This window comes from Panulirus ornatus, chromosome 4, assembly GCF_036320965.1.
Source record: "Panulirus ornatus isolate Po-2019 chromosome 4, ASM3632096v1, whole genome shotgun sequence".
NCBI lineage: Eukaryota > Metazoa > Arthropoda > Malacostraca > Decapoda > Palinuridae > Panulirus > Panulirus ornatus.
In genome coordinates, this window is record NC_092227.1 from 85,350,872 (window position 1) to 85,374,151 (window position 23,280).

The window sequence follows — 23,280 nt, forward strand, 5'->3', positions numbered from 1 at the left end:
ATATATATATATATATATATATATATATACTATTCGCCATTTCCCGCATTAGCATGGTAGCATTAAGAACAGAGGACTGGGCCTTTGAGGGAATATCCTCACCTGGCCCCCTTCTCTGTTCCTTCTTATCCCAAGGTAGTGCCAGGCACAGGCAAGGTAAGGCTGCATTTGCTCACATTCATTCCCAAACAGTCATGTGCTATCTATCTATATCTCTGACACCTGTTGCAACCAGAAACTTCTATCAAGGGGGTGACCAAGGCAAAGAGTCTCCACTTAACATTATCCTTACATGCCTCCCTTGCATACACCATTCGACATATTCTTTTCCCTCAAGTACTGCTCCACTCTATTTCCTTATCTCACAGGTGAACTACCTTTCTCACTAACACCTTTAATTATAGCATAATAGACTCTTTTGGTATATTCCCTGTCTTGCATTCTTTCCACATGTCCAAACCACCTCAAAGTATAATGTTTCCTCCACTCTTAAACTCCACAACTCATTCCCTTTGCATTCCCTGCCATACCCTCTTACCTATAATGCACTAAAACCACAGCCCCATATAAGTAACATTTATACAAGCATTTTACATGTATGAAAAAGAATTGAGAAATTTTGGCATTGGTGGCAAAATCTATACAAACTGCACAATAACTCCCTCTCTCATGCTTGAAAGGTAACTGAACATGATATGTCCAGCATATGCATTTGGCATCCACATGCCTCATTCCCATTACCCTACCAAGAACAGCCTTAAAACTGTGGTAGGAAATGACAGTCCATACATACAGGCAGAGTGGTTATCCAGGAACACATACAGATGGAGTGGTTGAAGGGTTAACAGTTTTAATAAATATATGAAAGTGTGGCATCCTGAATGTTATCTAAATTTCTGCTAAATATCATAAATATTTTAACCACTATAAAACAAGAAGAAAAAATATAAACAAATTGGTCTGAATAAAATGTGTTTAACTAGCTGTTTGTATATCTTATAACTTTTTCATTTGTGGATTGGCAAGACCAGTATGCATAATTCTCACATGAAAGTGTAAAGTTCTGCCCTTGAATGTATGGTGATCACAGAAGGTGACCACAGAAATTTAGTTGGATTCTATATAAGCCATTATCCCTTAAACAATAGAAATGGCAAACAGCAGAGTAAATTTCTATAACAACAGGTAATACAGAACTACAGAATATACTGCCTTACAAAGATCGACATTTAGGTAACAATTTTTTCTGATCATCTATAATAAGATTACTCAGGTCACACAACCCTATCAACAGCTGTAACTCATTCATCTCATTAATGAATGATATGTAAATTGGCATCATTGCAAATTAATGTATGATATGTCAAATATTTTTACATATTAACATCTGGAAAGAACTATCAATTAATTATATACAAAAATGGGGCTACAGCACTACTCTGGAATGATAATGGAATGTTGTAGTAAAATGATGGGAATGATTCAGAACAATTCCCATGATATATCAGATTTTATATTATTAAAAAAGATGTAATCAAACACTTTATAAAATCTAAACAATGTTAGTCAATAAATAAAAAATATATCAGTGTATTTCATATGTAAATTAACAGTTATTGGATTAAGCTCTCTCAATAAATATTCAAACTTTGTAACTGTTTAAATTGCTTTGATTTGAGAACTGTTGGAGGATTTAAAAATTTTTTGTCCAAGTGATACTTCAATTCAGAAGGTAAATATTTTCTAACTAGTTAAGGAATTCTATGTTGCAATGTGTCTGTTTTAAACTACTTGAAAGTTTTCCATCAGATGGAAAATAGTTGATATATAACTTACCATACCAAACATATGTATACCGTTCGCACTGACAATAACACGAAATTTATTTACCAGTCTTTTGTACTGTAACAACCAGAATGTTTGGATTTAAAAATTCTCTCCCTGTAAATAATATAATAATAATCTTTAACCCTGCACAACCTACTTGTTAATTTCTTTTTACAAAACAGAAACAAAACTTGATAGTTTTCAAAACTTAAATCATAACACACAAAAATATAAATGGATACTTAGAAGGCAAGCCATACAGCCTTATACTTCTATCATTTTTTCTATTGGTTCCATTAATTTTTTTATGAAAATCATATATCATTTGGACATAAATTAATAACAAATATATGGAGTACACACACACACTCCTAGAAAATTACCTGTACTTAGCTATTCATCATACCTGGTTATTTTGTAACTAATGCAGTGTACAATGATTATGGAAGAATGGTTTAAGTGATGATGAAATGGTACAACATGATGCATCCTGAATGAAAAAAGTTGGTGAATGATATAGAGAAAGACATTATCTAACAATCTGGTCATGCAAAAGTTGGAATTAAAGATGAACAAATAGCTCTAGAAAGGACTGTTACCATATATATATCTTTGGCCAAAAGACCATCATAATCACCTTATGCCCAAACTGGAATCTAGTAGTAATGTCAAGAGTTTTTTGAGGTGATCATACCAACTTTATTAGGACTCTAACATTCACCCACCAAAATAAGATTGCAATGAGATATGATATGGGTGTATTTAAACCATTCATTGTCAACAATGCATATGAATGTATGGAAAATTAATCAAAAGTAAGCATAATATGTCTTATGTTTTCTACAGAACTTATTGATATATATAGACAATCTAGCCAGTATAAATTGTCAAAATACATCTTAAAATTGAATCTGTGTTGCACAACCTCTCACTCTACATTTGTATTCCCACACAGTGGGAAACGGCCTCAATATTTTTCATTTACTAATGATCCTAAGATTTATCCCAGGATCTACTAAGTCATTACAAAACTGTCTATCTTTAAGATACTGATAGTAATTCCCAAGCACCAATATAAAAGAGCAATAACTTCAGTAACCAGTACTGGAGCTAAGAACACAAAATAAATGAGGTACACTTTTCATGTAATTAATTGTCAAATCCTTTACATAATGACAGGCACATCCATAACAATATTACTGTACTCCGGTCAATAGCTCTCTGTTTACTTGAACACAGTCAGTGATAGCACAGGAGTGTTATATTAAGACAATAAACAGATTTTTCCCAAGGCCATATGGCACATAAGATAAGGGTTATCAATCAAACAGGAATACTATGAGAAGAAATGTCAGGATTTTGAGTGAAATGGACCTTGCAGAAATCAGGCTATCACTGAGAATGTTTCAAACATCCTGGCTAAGTTATCTGAGGCACACATGACATACAATTGTCACTGGCACAAGGTAATGTTTGGAGCACAGACTCCAGAAAATGTTGCATGTTTCTTATAACTGGTTGCTTTCTTTCACAAAACTGTAGGATCCACATTGCCTAACCAGTCAGCCATGCCATAACACCATGTATTTGCTCTTACAACACATTAAGATATGTTTATCAAGACATTTAACTGACCTATACACTTATTAAAATAATTGAGCTTACTGTTGCTAGATTTAATTTCAAATGCTTTCCCCTACCTTAGCCTTTAACATATCATTTTGGTTGTCAGACTGCAAATTTGTCCATTTTCAGATCATTTCATCAGTAATTTAGTCTCTTACTCACATCACCATCTCTGAAGGAATTGTTAGACTGAATGTTTAAGACTTTCTCAAAGAGTAACAGCATACCTAACCTTCATAACTATATATAAAATATAAGCTATGTCCCTATGATGCCTTTCCAAGTTCCTTCAGAATTAAGTTCATAATTTTCACTGTTGTTACTATGAGAGAACCGATTAATCTATTTAAAGCTAAAGGAAGAAATTCCTTGTCACAACCTTAGCTATGTATAAAAGATTGACAAAACGTATGCCCTGTCATTGGTACACATTTCAAATTATATTAAGCTTCACTGTTTCATGATGTAAATATGAATATCAGCCAACTATGGGGCACAATGCTAGATCCAAACACCAGTGATATTCCACAGTAAGAAGAAATTATTGCTAGGGAAGGAAAACATTAATGTAAAAAAGTTCTCATCAGGCATGATACAAAATGCAATAAACCTACATTATTGTTATTTTAGTCAACTTAGATTTCTTTGCCATATTTGATATTTACCTTATAAAAAATACAGAGAGGCACTTGAAAAATAGAAAACCAAACAAAGTTTACTTTAAATTTAGACCAGTTTTCATAGTTTTTTGCTGGGATCATAATTTTCAAATTTCCATTTTTGTCTTGATTCCTCTAAGTTACAATCTTCCATGACAAGTTTCTTTCTGTCATTAGATATGGCAAGACACTTTTTACTGCTACCATGAGTAATGCGGTTTGTCTGAAAAATAAAGCTTTAATTACCAAAAAATATAGAATAAATATGCAAATAAGCTCCTCCTATCCTATTCAATCAATCCATTTTCTTTAAGTACAGTCCCATTTATACAGGATATATTAAATCCATACAACCTCTAAGTTCACAACTTCAATCCATGTCCAGTGAGCTAAAGAGACTAACTTCCTCAACAATACAATCACTTCTTGATTAAAATGGTTCTTCATGTTGAAATTAAAATCTCCATTCACATCTCCACTTTCAGACTCATCTTATTTGAAGACATACAATCACAATCATTCCTCAAACACCATATGAAGTAACTCATTCCAAATTAACTCTCAAGGTATAACTTTTTTTCCTCTTCCAAGTGAGCAAAAAACAGCAAAATAATTTCTTTTATTCATGAGCAGGGTCTGTTCAAAAGTTTCCCTTGTACCTGTGTAGTACCAGGAATTGAAGAGCAGCCTCATTTGTTCACATCCACTCTCTAGTTATCATGTATAATTCACCAAAACCAAAGCCCTCTATCCAGAGCTAAGCCCCACACACCAAGGAAAGGTCTGTGGGGTTTGGGTGTGGATAGTTGGCTCTGGTTTCAGGGTATACATGCCTTACTCTCTCAAGTAGTTTTCCTCCCTCACCATATATTCATCAAACCTTCCACAAAGCATCTCTATTAACCTTATCATACATTTTCTCTAGACCCATTCCTCTGTTTCTCAAAGATTCTTCAAAGTAAACACCTGATCCACACATCCTCTTCTACTCCTAATGCCACATTCTTCCTCCCTAATCACCACTCTCCCATTCAACTTAGCTACACTTAAGAAACTTGGAGCTATGTAATTCAAACATACACACTGGTACCTTGTCTTCATAAAATGGTACTATACAGGTATTTTGCCAATCCTCATCTTGAGCCATGCCAACAAGTCTCCAGTTGTTTGGAGTTTTATTGTGTACCCGGAAGTGATTGAAGATTATATATTCTTGGGACACTAATGAGCTGCACTGTATAATATGTAAATTTGATATGTTGACAGAACCTGCCATGCAGTTCTTTAGGGTTCTTTAGTTGAGCAGCTTTGTCAAGGTGGAATTTATCTAGATCTATTTATAACTGTTCAGTGTGCTTGGTTTGTGGCTTGTTTTCGAGTACTGTTACACAAGTATATTTGTGTCATCTCTAAAACACTAGATGTCATTAGTTTGGATTCAAAGCACTTCATGTGTGGGAGCAATGTGGTGTGAAGTGTCTTCATCATATGCCTGTCATCCTGCTAACTGGAAGAGAAATGCAATTTCTTATAATATGGATGATAATATTAAAAGGTAGTGGGTTTGGATGGTATTGCAGTGGAATCTATCAAAAAAGGGGGTGACTGTGTTGTTGATCTGTTGGTAAGGATATTAAATATATGTGTGGATCATGGTGAAGTGCCTGAGGATTGGTGGAATGCATGCATAGTGCCATTGTACAAAGGCAAAGGGGTTAAAGGCGAGTGTTCAAATTACAGAGGCATAAGCTTGTTTAGTATTTTTGGGAAATTACATGGGAGGGTATTGATTGAAAGGGTAAAGGCATGTACAAAGTATCAGACTGGGGAAAGGCAGCATGGTTTCAGAAATGGTAGAAGATGTGTGGATCAGGCGTTTGCTTTGAAGAATGTATGTGAGAAATACTTAGAAAAAAAGATGGATCTGTCTGTAGCTTTTATGGATCTGGAGAAGGCATATGATAGGATGGATAGGGATGCTTTGTGGAAGGTTATAAGAGTATATGGTGGTGGAGATAAGTTGCTAGAAGCAGTGAAAAGTTTTTACCAAGGATGTAAGGCATGTGTACGAGTAGGAAGAGAGAAAAGTGGGTGGTTCCCAGTGAATGTCGGTTTGCTGAAGGGGTGTGTGATGTCTCCCTATTTAATTTGTTTATGGACGGGGTGGTAAGGGAGGTGAATGCAAGAGTTTTGGAGAGAGGGGGAAGTGTGCAGTCTGTTGTGGATGAGAGGGCCTGGGAAGTGACTCAGATGTTGTTCACTGATGATACAGCGCTTATGGCTGATTCGGGTGAGAAACAGCAGGGGTTGATGACCAAGTTTGGTGAAGTGTGTGAAAGAAGAAAGTTAAGGTTCAGAAGGGTTGAGGGACAAGTTAAGTGGGACGTAAGTTTGAATGGAGAAAAACTGGAGGAAGTGAAGTGTTTTAGGTATCTGGGAGTGGACTCGGTAGTGGATGGAACCATGGAAGCAGAAGCGAGTCACAAGGTGGGGGAGGGGGCAAAGGTTTTGGGAGCGTTGAAGAATGTGTGGAAGGCGAGAACATTATATCGAAGAGCAAAAATGAGTATGTTTGAAGGAATAGTGGTTCCAACAATGTTATATTGTTGCAAAGCATGGGCTTTATTCATTTATACTCAGTCTCTAGCTGTCATGCGTAATGCACCGAAACCATAACTCCCTTTCCACATCCAGGCCCCACAAAACTTTCCATGGTGTACCCCAGATGCTTCACATGCCCTGGTTCAATCCATTGACAGCACGTCAACCCTGGTATACCACATCATTCCAGTTCACTCTATTCCTTGCACGCCTTTCACCCTCTTGTATGTTCAGGCCCCGATCACTCAAAATCTCTTTCACTTCATCCTTCCACCTCCAGTTTGGTCTCCCACTTCTCCTCGTTCCCTCCACCTCTGACACATATATCCTCTTTGTCAATCTTTCCTCACTCATTCTTTCCATGTTTCCAAACTATTTCAATACACCCTCTTCTGCTCTCTCAACCACACCATCTTTATTACCAAACATCTCTCTTACCCTTTCATTATTTACTTGATCAAACAACCTCACACCACATATTGTCCTCAAACATCTCATTTCCAACACATCCACCCTCCTCTGCACAACTCTATCAATAGCCCATGCCTCACAACAATATAACATTGTTGGAACCACTATTCCTTCAAACATACCCATTTTTGCTCTTTGAGATAATGTTCTCACCTTCCACACATTCTTCAATGCTTCCAGAACTTTTGCCCCCTCCCCCACCCTGTGACTCACTTCTGCTTCCATGGTTCCATTTGTTGATAAACCCACTCCCAGATATCTAAAACACTTCACGTCCTCCAGTTTTTCTCCATTCAAACTTACCTCCCAAATCATTTGTCCCTCAACCCTACTGAACCTAATAACCTTGCTCTTATTCACAATTACTCTCAGCTTTCTTCTTTAACGCACTTTACCAAACTCAGCTACCAACTTCTGCAGTTTCTCACCTGAATCAGCCGCCAGCACTGTATCATCAGCGAATAACAACCGACTCACTTCCCAAGCCATCTCATTCACAACAGACTGCATACTTGCCCCTCTCTCCAAAACTCTCGCGTTCACCTCCCTAACAACCCCATCCATAAATAAATCAAACAACCATGGAGACATCACGCACCCCTGCCACAAAATGACATTCACTGGGAACCAATCACTTTCCTCTCTTCCTACTCGCACACATGCCTTACAACCTTGATAAAAACTTTTCAATACTTCTAGCAACTTACCTCCCACACCATATACTCTTAATACCTTCCACAGAGCATCTCTATCAAGTTTTATCATATGCCTTCTCCAGATCCATAAATTCTACATACAAATCTATCTGTTTTTCTAAGTATTACTTACACACATTCTTCAAAGCAAACACCTGATCCACACATCCTCTACCACTTCTGAAACCACACTGCTCTTCCCCATCTAATGTGCTATACATGCCTTTACCCTCTCAATCAATACCCTCCTATATAACTTCCCAAGAATACTCAACAAACTTATACCTCTGTAATTTGAACACTCACCTTTATCCCTTTTGCTTTTGTACAATGGCACTATGCATACATTCCCCCAATCCTCGGGACTTCACCATGAACCATACATACAATGAATATCCTTACCAACCAGTCAACAACACAGTCACCCCCTTTTTTAATGAATTCCACTGCAATACCATCCAAACCCACCGCCTTGCCGACTTTCATCTTCTGTAAAGCTTTCACTACCTCTTCTCTGTTTACCAAACATTCTCCCTGACCCTCTCGCTTCACACACCACCCCAACCAAAACATCACTTTATCATCAAACACATTCAACAAACCTTCAAAATACGCACTCCATCTCCTTCTCACTTCACCACTATTTGTTATCACCTCCTCATTAGCCCTCTTCCCATTTGTTCTCTTGTCTTATGCATTTTATTTACCTCCTTCCAAAACATCTTTTATCTATTATCTATTTATATATCTATCATACTTTGTCACACTCCTGCGTTAGCGAGGTAGCGCAAGGAAACAGACGAAAGAATGGCCCAACCTACCCACATACACATGTATATACATACATGTCCACACACGCACATATACATACCTATACATTTCAACTTATACATATATTTATATACAATGATATTAGCCCTATTCCCATTTGTTCTCTTGTCTTATGCATTTTATTTACCTCCTTCCAAAACATCTTTTATCTATTATCTATCTATATATTTATCATACTTTGTCACACTCTCCTGCGTTAGCGAGGTAGCGCAAGGAAACAGACGAAAGAATGGCCCAACCTACCCACATACACATGTATATACATACATGTCCACACACGCTCATATACATACCTATACATTTCAACTTATACATATATTTATATACAATGATATATATATACATACATAGACATATACATATATACAAATGTACATAATTCATACTTGCTGCCTTTATTCATTCACACTGCCACCTCGCCACACATGAAATGACAACCACCTCCCCCCGCAAGCGTGCAAGGTTGCACTAGGAAAAGACAACAAAGGCCACATTCGTTCACACTCAGCCTCTAGCTGTATTGTATAATGCACCGAAACAGCAGCTCCCTTTCCACGTCCAGGCCCCACAAAAATTTCCATGGTTTATCCCAGATGCTTCACATGCCCTGGTTCAATCCATTGACAGCACGGCAACGCCAGTATACCACTTCGTTCCAATTCACTCTATCCTTGCACACCTTTCACCCTCCTGCGTGTTCAGACCCTGATCGCTCAAAATCTTTTTCACTCAATCCTTTCACCTCCAATTTGGTCTCCCACTTCTCCTTGTTCCCTCCACCTTGGACACGTATATCCTCTTTGTCAATCTTTCCTCATTCATTCTCTCCATGTGACCAAACCATTTCAATACACCCTCTTCTGCTCTCTCAACCACACTCTTTTTATTACCACATATCTCTCTTATCCTTTCATCACTTAATAATAATGATATTTATTTATTCATTTGTATGTAGCATTTATGGATCTGGAGAAAGCATATGATAGAGTTGATAGAGATGCTCTGTGGAAGGTATTAAGAATATATGGTGTGGGAGGCAAGTTGTTAGAAGCAGTGAAAAGTTTTTATCGAGGATGTAAGGCATGTGTACGTGTAGGAAGAGAGGAAAGTGATTGGTTCTCAGTGAATGTAGGTTTGCGGCAGGGGTGTGTGATGTCTCCGTGGATGTTTAATTTGTTTATGGATGGGGTTGTTAGGGAGGTGAATGCAAGAGTTTTGGAAAGAGGGGCAAGTATGAAGTCTGTTGTGGATGAGAGAGCTTGGTCAGTTGTTCACTGATGATACAGCACTGGTGGCTGATTCATGTGAGAAACTGCAGAAGCTGGTGACTGAGTTTGGTAAAGTGTGTGAAAGAAGAAATTTAAGAGTGACTGAGTTTGGTAAAGTGTGTGAAAGAAGAAAGTTAAGAGTAAATGTGAATAAGAGCAAGGTTATTAGGTACAGTAGGGTTGAGGGTAAGTCAATTGGGAGGTAAGTTTGAATGGAGAAAAACTGGAGGAAGTAAAGTGTTTTAGATATCTGGGAGTGGATCTGGCAGCGGATGGAACCATGGAAGCGGAAGTGAATCATAGGGTGGGGGAGGGGGCGAAGATCCTGGGAGCCTTGAAGAATGTGTGGAAGTCGAGAACATTATCTCGGAAAGCAAAAATGGGTATGTTTGAAGGAATAGTGGTTCCAACAATGTTGTATGGTTGCGAGGCATGGGCTATGGAGAGAGTTGTGCGCAGGAGGGTGGATGTGCTGGAAATGAGATGTTTGAGGATAATGTGTGGTGTGAGGTGGTTTGATTGAGTAAGTAATGTAAGGGTAAGAGAGATGTGTGGAAATAAAAAGAGTGTGGTTGAGAGAGCAGAAGAGGGTGTTTTGAAATGGTTTGGGCACATGGAGAGAATCAGTGAGGAAAGACTGACCAAGAGGATATATGTGTCGAAGGTGGAGGGAACGAGGAGAAGTGGGAGACCAAATTGGAGGTGGAAAGATGGAGTGAAAAAGATTTTGAGTGATCGGGGCCTGAACATGCAGGAGGGTGAAAGGCGGGCAAGGAATAGAGTGAATTGGATCGATGTGGTATACCGCAGTTGACGTGCTGTCAGTGGATTGAATCAGGGCATGTGAAGCGTCTGGGGTAAACCATGGAAAGTTGTGTGGGGCCTGGATGTGGAAAGGGAGCTGTGGTTTCGGGCATTACTGCATGACAACTAGAGACTGAGTGTGAACGAATGGGGCCTTTGTTGTCTTTTCCTAGCGCTACCTTAAACACATGAGGGGGGAGGGGGATGGTATTCCATGTGTGGCGAGGTGGTGATGGGAATGAATAAAGGCAGACAGTGTGAATTGTGTGCATGGGTATATATGTATGTGTCTGTGTGTGTATATATATGTGTACATTGAGATGTATAGGTATGTATATTTGCGTGTGTGGACGTGTATGTATGTACATGTGTATGGGGGTGGGTTGGGCCATTTCTTTCGTCTGTTTCCTTACGCTACCTCGCAAACGCGGGAGACAGCGACAAAGCAAAATAAAATAAATAAATAATTCATTCATTTATTTACTTTTTACTTTGTCGCTGTCTCCCGCATTAGCGAGGTAGCGCAAGGAAACATTATATCAAAAGTATCATTGAGGACCAAAAAAGGCTGGAACTATTGCAGTAAAGAGGCCATATTCAGGTCCATAAAGGGAGCCAGTGGAGTCGCTTCCTCAATATCACTTCCATTCAGCTTAGTGTTGTTTAATGACCACAAGCTATCAAATCAACAATGGAAGCTAACTGTTAAGGAGTCTAAAAGACCCAATACCTTTTTACTTTTTCTACTGAAGCATGGATGGGTGTAGTATTCAATAAATATAAGTGAAGTTAGGTAAGAAAATGTAGTGTTTATATGCAGCCTAGATAGCCTGGTCAATGCTACTGGTACATTTCATAACTTCTTTCCAGTCCTTATTCAGATCCTTTAATATTTCATTCTTTATTCCTTCTGAAGTCTTTAAACCCCAAGCAGTGTATGTTAGGAGCAGTCAGGAGGCAGGTCTTGCATTTCATTCATTGTAAGAGCTGGTGTGGAGAAACTCGGAGATCAAAAATAAACTCATGCTCAGGAGCAGCAGGCAAGGGGATTCATGATTCTTGATGTGTACAAGACAAAGGTAACTTCTAAAGCAGTTCTTGCAGTGTTTCTTACTCCATCAGGCTTTTCTTTAATTGGCTTTGCATATTGTTGACTAGAGACAGGTAATCTTTTTATACGTTGTGGGAGCTTCACTGAACATGAGTTACCTTGCAAACTGCAGATTCTGGGAGTTGCTAGATTTTAGAATTAAAGGCATTAGGATGTACTACATACTAAAAGAAAAGTTGAACGGTGAGGACTTACCTCTGGATTGTACTCCCAGTATTGATTGCCCTTGGAACCATGACAAGGGTACAGGATGACATCAGCTCCAGCATAGTCCATACATGCTTCATCTCTCCGGATTTCTCCTTCTTTGCTTAACATCCAGTACTACAAAACATTAGCATTAGTGGATGCTCTCTGTCTTCTAAATAACCACATATAATTAAAACAGATCTATGTAGTGATTTTTCTTGAGCATAATAAATTAGACAGGTATGTTTGCATACAAAGATATTCTTACTGGTACATAATGATACAAAAATGGTAATAAGTAGTATCTCAGTACACTTAACTTGAAAATTTCTTTCATGATATGCATTCTTTTATAGTTACTAGAATGTCTATTTTTAAGATAATGTTATATGAAATTATGAAATCATAAGATCTTATTAATGATTCCCATGGCAGGGTGCAGTCCTAATTCCGAGGGAATCTTATGTGATATTATTTCTATGAAATATGGAAGGCTGATCACTGTTACCTACACACTTAGCTTCCAGTCTACACTGCAATCACTTATTCAACTTGAAAATGAAAAAAAAAATTTAACTATGCCTTACAGTAAACTAACAACAGACTCTCTGTATTACAGGTACACCACCGATTTTCTGGCACTCTTGGTCCCAAAGCCTTGCCAGATTAACCATTTTGCCAGACCAACTGAGGTCACATAATAACAATTCATCAACACACCTCTAATCCACTAATTATACATCTCCCATGTGTCTAGAATTTACCATGGACTGCTAGAATTATAAATTAAACAAAAATCAAATGCAAATTGAATAAATAAATGAGGTACAGGTATTGTACAATATGTAGTCTGGATAGAAATGCAATATTATCTCCCTTTGTTCCTTTGCTTCTATATATCATAAACAGTTCATGAACCAATACTGGTGATGTTACACAGCTTACACACTGAAACACCACAGCCCATTTTTTTCAACAGTTCTACTCTATCGTGGATCAATATGGACTGGTGTTTATGTTTGACACCACGACTGACACTCATGTGTCTTAGAAGCCATAGCAAGGTTAAATCTAAGCAAAATAAGCTATGAATCTCACAGAATTATGGTATTACCACCAACAAGTGCATTTTAACGAATGTAAATAAATGCGCTACAAACAATGCCAACTGTGGCTGCCCAGTAAACTTGTCTGGTGGCCGAGGGAATTTCAAGTTCCCTCACTTAATTTTGTTTGGATTAAAGGGGGTGCTGAACCATCAGTTGCCGAAAATTTGGTCGTGTACCTGTATCAACCTCTGGAAAGTATTCACAAGGGATACTCTCAAATTAACATCTCATTTCATCATTAACTTACCACTAAACATAATCAATTCCAAACATGTGCAAAATAGCTGTCACACAAGTGTATATTTACCAAAGTCATACTCATCTTCCTCTGTTCTTGCAATTATTCTTCAGTTAATGCTTGGACTCATTACATTTATTTCTACATACTCTATCTACTTACAACCATTAGTCATAAACTACTACAATATACCCTTGGAGGTACTTTCATCTTCAAACAAATATTCCAAGGATTATATTTCTTCTACAATTACTGTCAACTAAACTATAACAATTCCTCATTTATAGAAATTCCTAGTTAAAGAAATTTCATAACCTGAGTCTAAAAGAGAGGTTACAAACTCTCCCTGATGGATTAAGACATAACAGAACATAAAAACTAAACATAGTATCTTGTTTTTTGTAAATCTACTAACATGAAAGACTTTAACAGATTTGTGTCATAAATATGCCCCTCTTTCAATACCCTGCAACTCTTCAATGCTTCTATCTAAAGATCGATTTACTATTATCATGACAATGAAAGATCTTATTTGGTATGATATGCGGAATGTTAAACATTTCCTTGATCTGATGTATACATGACTGCCAGATTCAACACTAAAGATATAAAAAATGATAAAACTCATGACTATAATATTCATCTAACATGGATTTTATTTTGGGTCTGGCCACCACAGAAACCATTCTTTTTTGACAAAATTATTCACAAAATATTGCTGATTCCATGATTACTTCATATTTTATCCAGTTCTATGTGTTACACTTTCATTATGGGTATGATAAAATGGTATCATATTCTGCTATTTCCATCTTAGTATTCTATTATTTGACTAAATGATTGTTAAACCATTAAATCATATTTTCTTTCATATTTCATTTATCACTTTTAAGTTTATATTTTGGGAAGCAAGCATGGTCTGACTGTTTAAAACTTGCTTTGATAAATGAAAGGATTCCCTACCCTGGAGTTGTAGATTTCACATCTATGACTTCCTGAAAAACCCGTCACTGTGGCCTACCTGGTCAAGTTTCCTTAAAACCAAAGGATGCATCAAAAATTCTCACACTACCAGCTAAAAAGTCTTGAACCATATACATAAGGACTGATGTGGAAGGGAACAGGTAAATTTTAAGAGACTTGGATTCTAGCTCTGAGGCAAAGGTTGTACTATGGATGGAGGAGCTGGGTAAGAAGAGGAAAATCTGAAATGTATAATTTTCTTGACTATAAAATGATTTAACTAAAAGGGACTCCCATGTAGCAGTTTAATATGTTCTAGGTTCAAAATCTATTCTGAGGGAATAGGGATGAACTCAGAAAACTGGTGTATCATAACACTCATCTTCACAATTATCTTCATGGAAAAAAAAAAGCAGGCAAGCAGGCAGCCAGATAAAGTTGCCAAGATCCAAGATCAGGTATATGACTGTGCTGATTACCCAACAATAGGGCACTATGTAAATTTCATCTACATCTTCATTCAGCCTATATCTCTAAATACTTTATAGCGACAGAAATACTCCTGTGATTATGGGACAGGGAACTGCAACCCCTTATCCACTGAGTGCAGCTACTGGTGTTACTGGCCTCTAGTTGAAAGATGTTACAATGCAATTGAAAAGTTATCTTTGATGAGGCTGCATCATTGGGAGTATAGTCTTGTTAAAGAACTATCACTTCAAAGAAGTCTACTTTTCCCTGCTACTGGAAGCTGTGCAGCCTTAGGCTGCAGGAGCCTTTAAAATGAAGTCCTGTGTCCCACCAGGACTCTTTTATAGAAACTGGTTCAGGGGTAACCATTAATAGATAAACTGTGGCTACTATAAATATCTAATGTGCTCTTAGTGTGGCCACTGAAATCTGAATCAACTATTTCTTACTGATCAAAAAAGCTTTATTTTCATCAATACAGTACCACATAATTTATATGCATGTTGAGAATAAATGTTCAGGCTGCTACTGCCAGGTGTGTGATTAATCCCCCCTACCAGCCTAATATAATCACATCTCTATGCAATGATGTTCTAATTCCAAATAACCTTTTCTTTCTTTCATACCAGTTTGCAATTTCCTGCATTATTGAGGCAGTACTAAGAACAGGAAAAGAAAAGGCCTCATTTGCTTACATCCATTCTCTAACTGCTATGTGTAATGCACCACAACCACAGCCCCTTATCTGCCACCAGAACCTACAGACCTTCTTTCCACAGTTTTCTTCATCTGCTTCATACACCTTAGTTCAATCCATTGACAGCATATTGACCCCTGTATACCACATTGCTCCAATTCACTTCATCTTGCACAGGTCTTTCACCCTCCTGCAAGGTCAGGCAATGAGCACTCAAAATCTTTTTCACTCCATCTTTCCATTTCCTTGTCTACTCCACTTTTGGCAATCTTATTCACTTTGACAATCTCTCTTCACTCAATCTCTCCACATATTCAAACATTTTCAGCACAACCTCTTCAGCAAACAACACCTGCCTTACTTCCTAAGCCTGCTCACCAACTACAGACTGCATATCTGCCCCCTTTCTCTAAGACCCTTGCATTTACCTCTCACAGCACCCAATCCTTAAACAAATTAAATATCACACACCCCTACTGCAGACCTATCTTCACCTGGAGTCACTCCGCCTCCTCTTTACCTACTTGCACCCTATTTAAATTTGTCTCCCTCACCACCTCTTCCATAAACAACTTAAACAGCCATATGGTGACATCACACAACCCTGATGCAGACCCACCTTCACTAGGAACCACTCACCCATCCCTCCACCTGCTCATACACACACTTTGATAAAAGATCCTCTGTTTCTAATAGCTTTTCTCCCATTACTTCCTAATGAAATACATTCTATTATCCATATACATTATATATATATCAATTTTCTTTGCTACCTGGGCAGTGCAAAAATGTACTAAATACCATGGGTGGTTACTGACCAGCTGAGATGAAAAAATACGGGTAAAGTATTTGTTTTTCTTCCTGACTCATTACTCCACTGTTTAATGTACCTGGGATTTTTGAATGTCCCAGACCTTATCATATGGTACACCTGCTGTAGGCATTCTCTTCCATATGTAGCACACCAGCAGTTAATGGGGTTTAAATATGCAGGGCTCTGTCTCAGTGGAAGAGACTAGCACTATAGAAAGGAGCTGATGATAGGGTAGGAATGCGAGAGGAAGATGATGCTTGACTAAAGCACACATGAAACAGTGGGTGGAAGCCCTTCCCCCACTCACCTACACAGGAAGAGTGCAGGCACTATGTTAGGTTCTTCACACAGCCTTAGACATGAATATGTACATCAGGGAGAAAAGAATTTCCTAAATATATCTATATCATGATCTTAGCCATTCTATGGCCATTCAGTCATATACTAAACAACAATTTCCCCAACAAATCTAGTGTGCTCAATATCAATATTCATTTAATTACACCATTTTCACTATGATCTCAAATCTATATAATCTAGAAAAATCTTGATATTTCTAATACACTTCATATACATTCTTTTTCCAATATTCTAGTCTTATCCTCTCTCATCTGACTATTATATAAGTTGTATTCATAATTAAGGTCAAAAACTTTAATTGTACTTCAAAAACATATTAAAGTTTTCCTGACAATAATTATACACTTAACATATCACATAAAACATGCACAGCAAAGCCTACTTACCTGAATCATTATTATCCCTTACAATTGATAACTGTACCATAATCAGATTACTTACCTGGTTCCCACCCTGACCATGGCATGGCCAAAGTCCCACTGGTTTGTGATTATCTTCTGGTTTGGCAGCCGAATCCACACACTGTCCGGTGCCCAGGTTGTGGATCTGTTGCACATAGACAACACTAACTACTACTGCCACAATTATCATGCTATAGGCAGGGTATAGTAGTAGGAGAAAGGGAACAGAGAGGGCAGAGCAGCATATCCTGCCTACATTCACGTACTACTGCTGCTACTTTTGCAAATCATAACAAATACAATGATTAAGCTTCAGATGATAATGTTGAGCAAGCAATGCCAAGAAAAAAACAGTAAAACTAAAGAAGAGGTGATGTGCAGTGAACACCCTTTTAGGACACTGTGACAAGTAAAAATCGAGAAAGACAAAGAATGAGAAATGAAATGGTGAAATATGTTACTGGGTTTTACATTTTGTAAATCATGCCACAATCCAACATGAATTACTGTAAGTCTGCTGCTGAAACATTCTGACCAAAAACATGTTTACAAATGAATAGATAACTGAAAAAAAAACCTGAATTATTAAAAACTTCAAATGATGATCTTTACCGTATCTTGTGTCTCATAAGTGAACACTAACAATCATTCACATACGGGGTACTATATAATTATCATTTACTGAAGATATCATGGGCCCTGGAGGTAGTATTTATCAACATCAGATTGTGAACATAAAAAACAAAAGTTTAATCAGATAAAAGAGTTGAAAAAATTTCACTAAGAAATGTGTACAGGAAGAATCTTAAGTCTTAAAAGTCTATAAGTAGTGAATATTAGTACAGAAAGTAGAGATAGCATGTTATTTCAATTTTAAGCCTAACAAAGGCCGAGACAGAGGGAACATGAAATGAAAAAACTTAACATAAATGACAAAGAATAACAACAATGGACTACAAAAATAAACAATGTTCAAATTCATTTTGTAGCATATCTGTTGAAACTACTCATTTTTAATCATATGTCAAAACCAAAGCTGAATTTAATCATCTACAAAAAAAATGTACAGTACATATATCGCAAGAAGAAGGGAGTACAGATCAATCCCATCTCATCTCGCCCTTGAAAAGCAACAGCAAAAGCTAATTACAGTTAATTAAGACAGGGATTAGGAGAAAGGCTGGGTCATATCATGCTCGTAACTAAACACCAGCAAAGCAATAAGGCACATGCAAACCTTCTAGTGCTGTCTGCCAACATCTCATGTTCTTGCTCCTTGTGACGACTTATATGGGACCACATGACCTGCTTCGAGGGGGACCATGGAGCTACTTTATACCTACTGCACGGCTAATGAATTGCTCTACTGTGGCTAGATTACCTGATTACCACCTTGCTTGTGGCAAGGGTAGAGGCCCACAGGTTTGTGCAAGTTAGCCCTGCGTGCAGGGGAGTCGAGGCAGGTAGACCCACCCGTGCCCAAGTTGCGGACCTGTTAGCATGGAGGACATAGCCCAGGGGCTGCATTTAATCCCCTTCCAGGTTAAGATCCCATACTATATATTTTATAAGTATAAGTGAAATTTTAGATTTTAACATCCAATATCCATATGAATGGGTATTTAATCTCAGACTCTCACAAAAGTATATCGAATTATGAAGGAAGGTTGGTGATCATATTCTATAGTGGAACAATAAGTCAATGGTAGCTTCGTGCAAAGAATGTAAATATGGAAATGGGCACAAATAATCCACAGACAAAAAACTTAGGGACTAGAGAAAAACAAATACAAATTTTTCTATTATCCAAAATGTGGGATTATGCAATCTTTAATGCAAAACTTTTTCTTATTGCACAGCAACTAGGCAAGTGTGAACTAAGAAGCTTTAAATGACACAAACTCTCTGGTAATCCTTGCTTCAATTTAAAGATAATCTACAGCACAATAAATGCCATTAGGTTTAAAGAACACATCAACAAACGTTAATAAATTTAGTTCCTGATGCACTTCATTATTCATTAAAATTTCTAAATGTTAATCGTTTGCCTCATCTAAGACTCCTATTTCATATTCTTTTAAAATACTTGGAGGGTTGTTTGTGTCAATGTTTTCATATTGCCTAATGCAATATTACCATTCACAATCAACTGCTAAGCACCTAATTTGACAAATGAGAGGATCATTTTCCTCCAGTGTGTTGATTACCACCATTAAAATCCCCTTCCGCTGCACTCACTCAGGCACCCTAATAAATTCTTTTGAAATATTGGAATGCTAATTTCAATATTCCCATCCACTATCCCCATTGTTGCCCATCAATCCCTCTATGCCCATGCACAGTTTTTCAAATTAATAATAAACGGAATTTGATGAGCTTTTGGAAATATATAACAAAAAATACAAAACTCACACACACTGGCATAGAGAGACATTGAGATGTGATGCTAAAAAGTATGAACACAAAGATATAAAGCTGTATTCACTATCCAGCCCTAAATCTTTCTTCCAGTCTTAAATTCATTGTAGTCATATGTCAATCCATGCTGACCATCAATAACTATCAATCTATCTATGAATGCTCCAGAGCACTTGAATGATAAATACAACCATCTTATTCTAATACCAAGATTTGTTTGAGTGAAGCCATATATTCTCATAGTCATATACAGTTTTTCTACACTCAAGCCATAAAGCCAGTGGCAAATTTAGACAATAATATGAAAATTACAATTCACTTTTAAGATATAAGAAAAGACATGGGGCCAAACTGTAAATGCAGATCTACTGCAATGTACTCTATCCACCTTCAATTTGTTTGTACACTTTTTACCAGTCTATCACCATTCATTAGAGAATTTGCAAGCTTACTTTATCTCTTGATTATCTAATTCTTTCTAGGTATAATCATAAGTATGTATGGTAATAGTTACTGTAGTTTTTGCTTATCCTATTGTGTTATTCTCATGACTGCCAGGATTAACAAATCAAACTGATCCCTTTGTTCATAGTGTCATATCAGCACTAACTGCCCTGTTCTTTATTGGATAATTGGCCAGTGACCTACTGTAAGTTATTGGGCCAATTATCCAGTTTGTTTTACCAACAAGTCTCTCATCTAATTACTAATGAATTTTCCCAATCATTCATTGGTTAATAAGAAAACTATGATAAATGTAGGTGTTTCTTTATATAAAGAAAGATGAAGAATACAAAAATAATACGAGGATATGTGGAGTGGCCTAAAAGTAGTGTGGAAAGATGATTGCAACCACTATCCCTCCCCGTCAGAGTTATCGATAAGAATTTTGCATTGCTGCTCCTGTCATTGAAAATATAATGAATCTAACTTAAACTTCAAATTAGTTTAACAACTATGGTGTACTGCATTTCATTTACAATATGCAAATGAGTTTTGTTTGAGCTTTGGTAGGAGACTGCCTCAACTTTGAATTATAGTCTCACAAAAGAGGATGAGAGAACAATAATTTGGCATTTTTGTTGCTGTGCTTGATTTTGTTTACTTTTATGCCATTCAGACACAAGCTGAATATGGATGTTGATGATGAGGGATGAGTGATTTCTAAAACATCTCTCAATGTTAAGTATTAATTCTATGGGTGTGTATAAGTTATTCCTACTTTGGAATGCTAATGCCTCTCTAACAGAAATAATGAATGCACAATCAATATGTTGTATGAGGCAGTAAATCAAGCCTTTCTGAGAGACTCTAAGGCTTCGAAAATGATTTAATCTAACTAAAAGGAAATCAGTTTGAAACACATGGATTTATGTAAGGGAAAAGCACTGTAGATATATCAAATCTTAGAATATATTAAAGAAAACTTCCAAAATCAACACATTACTGAACAAGTACTGGATTAATACCAGTCTTACCTTGATGAAACAAGAAACAAATCATTTGATACTTGCACCAGGAAACACTGATTTTGTAATATTTTAATTACATTGTGATTACCCAAAAGAAATCAAAAGGGGATGAGACGAAACCAAACCCATTAAAGAGATAAATAAATGGTAACTTTATAAAGCTAAACAAACTCTAAGAACATAAACTGTGAAATACAATTCCCCAGTCAAAATATACAGCAGTATTACAGGAGGCCCCACACTCTCCAGACTATGATACCATCGAAGACCATGTTAGATGAATGCAGAGATTTCTATAATTGTTCTCCTCCAAAAAAAAGGTTCCTAATGAAATGCCAAGGTAGAGGTCACTGTCCTGATATGGTGGACTTAGCAGACAAATCAGGTTGTGTCAGTAGGACCAATCTATTAAACCAAGAGACTGTTCCTTAACAAAGCAGTTTCAACATTTGAGGATGAACAAATAAATTTTCTCCTTGATAGTCTTTGGTGAGCTCAATGGGATTACTTCTTAAGTAAAACAGTTAATTTCTTGGGCAGAAACTATGGATCTGGGATAACTATGACTGAAAGAGGTCACTATCAACAAGTTTTCATAAGCAGGCATCCCCATTTAACTATTAGACCACACAATCTAGGACTCTGGAAAGCTTTCAACTGAGTTCAGAAAGTAAGATAACTGCTCTCCTCAATAAGAAGGCTCTAAGGAGCCTATTCCATGTGTGATCCAATAGGTTAGTGGCAAAACTTATCAACAAAGGCTCTTGCAAGACTTTAAACATGAGAATATCTAAATGTAGATATCCCTAAACCCAGAGCTTTCAGGTTAGGTTTTTGCTGGGTGATGGAGATACTTTAGAAAGTTGTAAAAAATAAAACGAAGCTCTGAATAATTGTACCAGTTTTTGGTACAAAAGTTGCTTATCCCACTTTATAACTCCTAGAGCTACTAAGAAAAAAGTTAATGAGGAGAACTTTTCCAAGAAGATTTACTTTGAGGAAAAAGATAAATCTGTGTCCAAGTACTCCAGTTTATCTATGGTCACAGCAACAACTGCAACTGCTCCTTCATTTAAGACCAGCTACAAATAAGTTGGCAGTTATGGAATAGCCTTGGTGGTTAACAAATCTTCTTGGGAGTTTATTTCCTTAGATCATCATCCAAATGAAGCAACTATTCTTATATTAATTTCCAGATGATACACACACCCTGAAGATAAGAGGTTTTGAATCTAGGCACTGCTCAGATGAGAAACTGCTTCAACAACTCCATGAGAGGATGAGAATGGTACAAACCTATGTCCACTGGAAAATGAAGTGCTACATCACTGTTCATCACAAACAAAATTCCATGGCCTAGCCATGAGACACTCCAGGATAGGAATGGGCAAGAAACCATTATGTCCTTTCTGTATGCACACTGGGATGTTTGTTCCTTCATTCAAAAGCCTGCTTTTGTATAACCATCTGAAGAATGGAAACCTCTCCTGAGTTCACTAAAACTCTCCAGAGCAAGGACTTTAGAAGGTACTCATTGTTAGGCCCACTTAAGCTTCACAAAGCTCTTAGGGTAATACCTTCATAAGAATGCTGTCTTCAGCTGCAAAGATTTGGTCAATCCAGATGGCTACTTCTTACCATGAAGTTTAACAATCCTGCAAAACTTAACTTTCCACTGAAATGCTCTAACATCATGATGTCAATGGCTGAGAATGTAGGGCTATCATAGATATCATGTAGGCCAAAGCCTCATCTGTTGGAAGACACAGAAAAACTGTCACAGAACATCACCTCATCTGCTGGGAGACAGAAAACCTGTCACAGAACATCAATCTTGCACCAGTAAAGTAAGATACTGACTGGAAAATTATCATAACTTGTTAGGCTGATGATAAAACATGTTTCATGTACTGCGTTAAGACTCTCTGACTTTGTCCGACACATCCTTCTTCTAATAGCAAGAGGAGGAGGGAAATTTTGAGGCAAGCAAGAACCAAGGCCTCAGAGGAAGTATGTGCAGGTAGTGAGATTATCTTCTTAAAAGCATATAACTATGTTCAAGCCAAAAGGCATAAACCTGAACAGTAACATTTTGGCACCTACTATTAATGCCAAGAACTTCCTCTTTCTGGAGTGAATCAAAATGTGTTAGTGTCAATCAAATCAAACTTATATGCCAACAAGTTTCTTTTTGAGATAATATGAATAACATCCATGTTGGGCAAACTGAAATTTTGTTGCAGGAAATACTTTTC

General features: G+C 37.2%; 1 protein-coding gene across 1 annotated transcript in view; it reads right to left on the reverse strand.

The window, feature by feature from the left end:
- Positions 1–352: 352 nt before the first annotated feature.
- LOC139764898 (putative polypeptide N-acetylgalactosaminyltransferase 9) overlaps positions 353–23,280 on the reverse strand; it is a 466,120-nt gene continuing 443,192 nt past the window's right edge. The window contains exons 15-18 of the mRNA XM_071691965.1: positions 18,517–18,627; positions 17,176–17,280; positions 12,089–12,217; positions 353–4,335 (exon numbers count right to left, since the gene is read on the reverse strand). Of these exons, the coding sequence (XP_071548066.1) occupies positions 4,192–4,335; positions 12,089–12,217; positions 17,176–17,280; positions 18,517–18,627 (489 nt within the window). The 3' untranslated portion in view covers positions 353–4,191. The remainder of the gene's footprint in view (positions 4,336–12,088; positions 12,218–17,175; positions 17,281–18,516; positions 18,628–23,280) is intronic.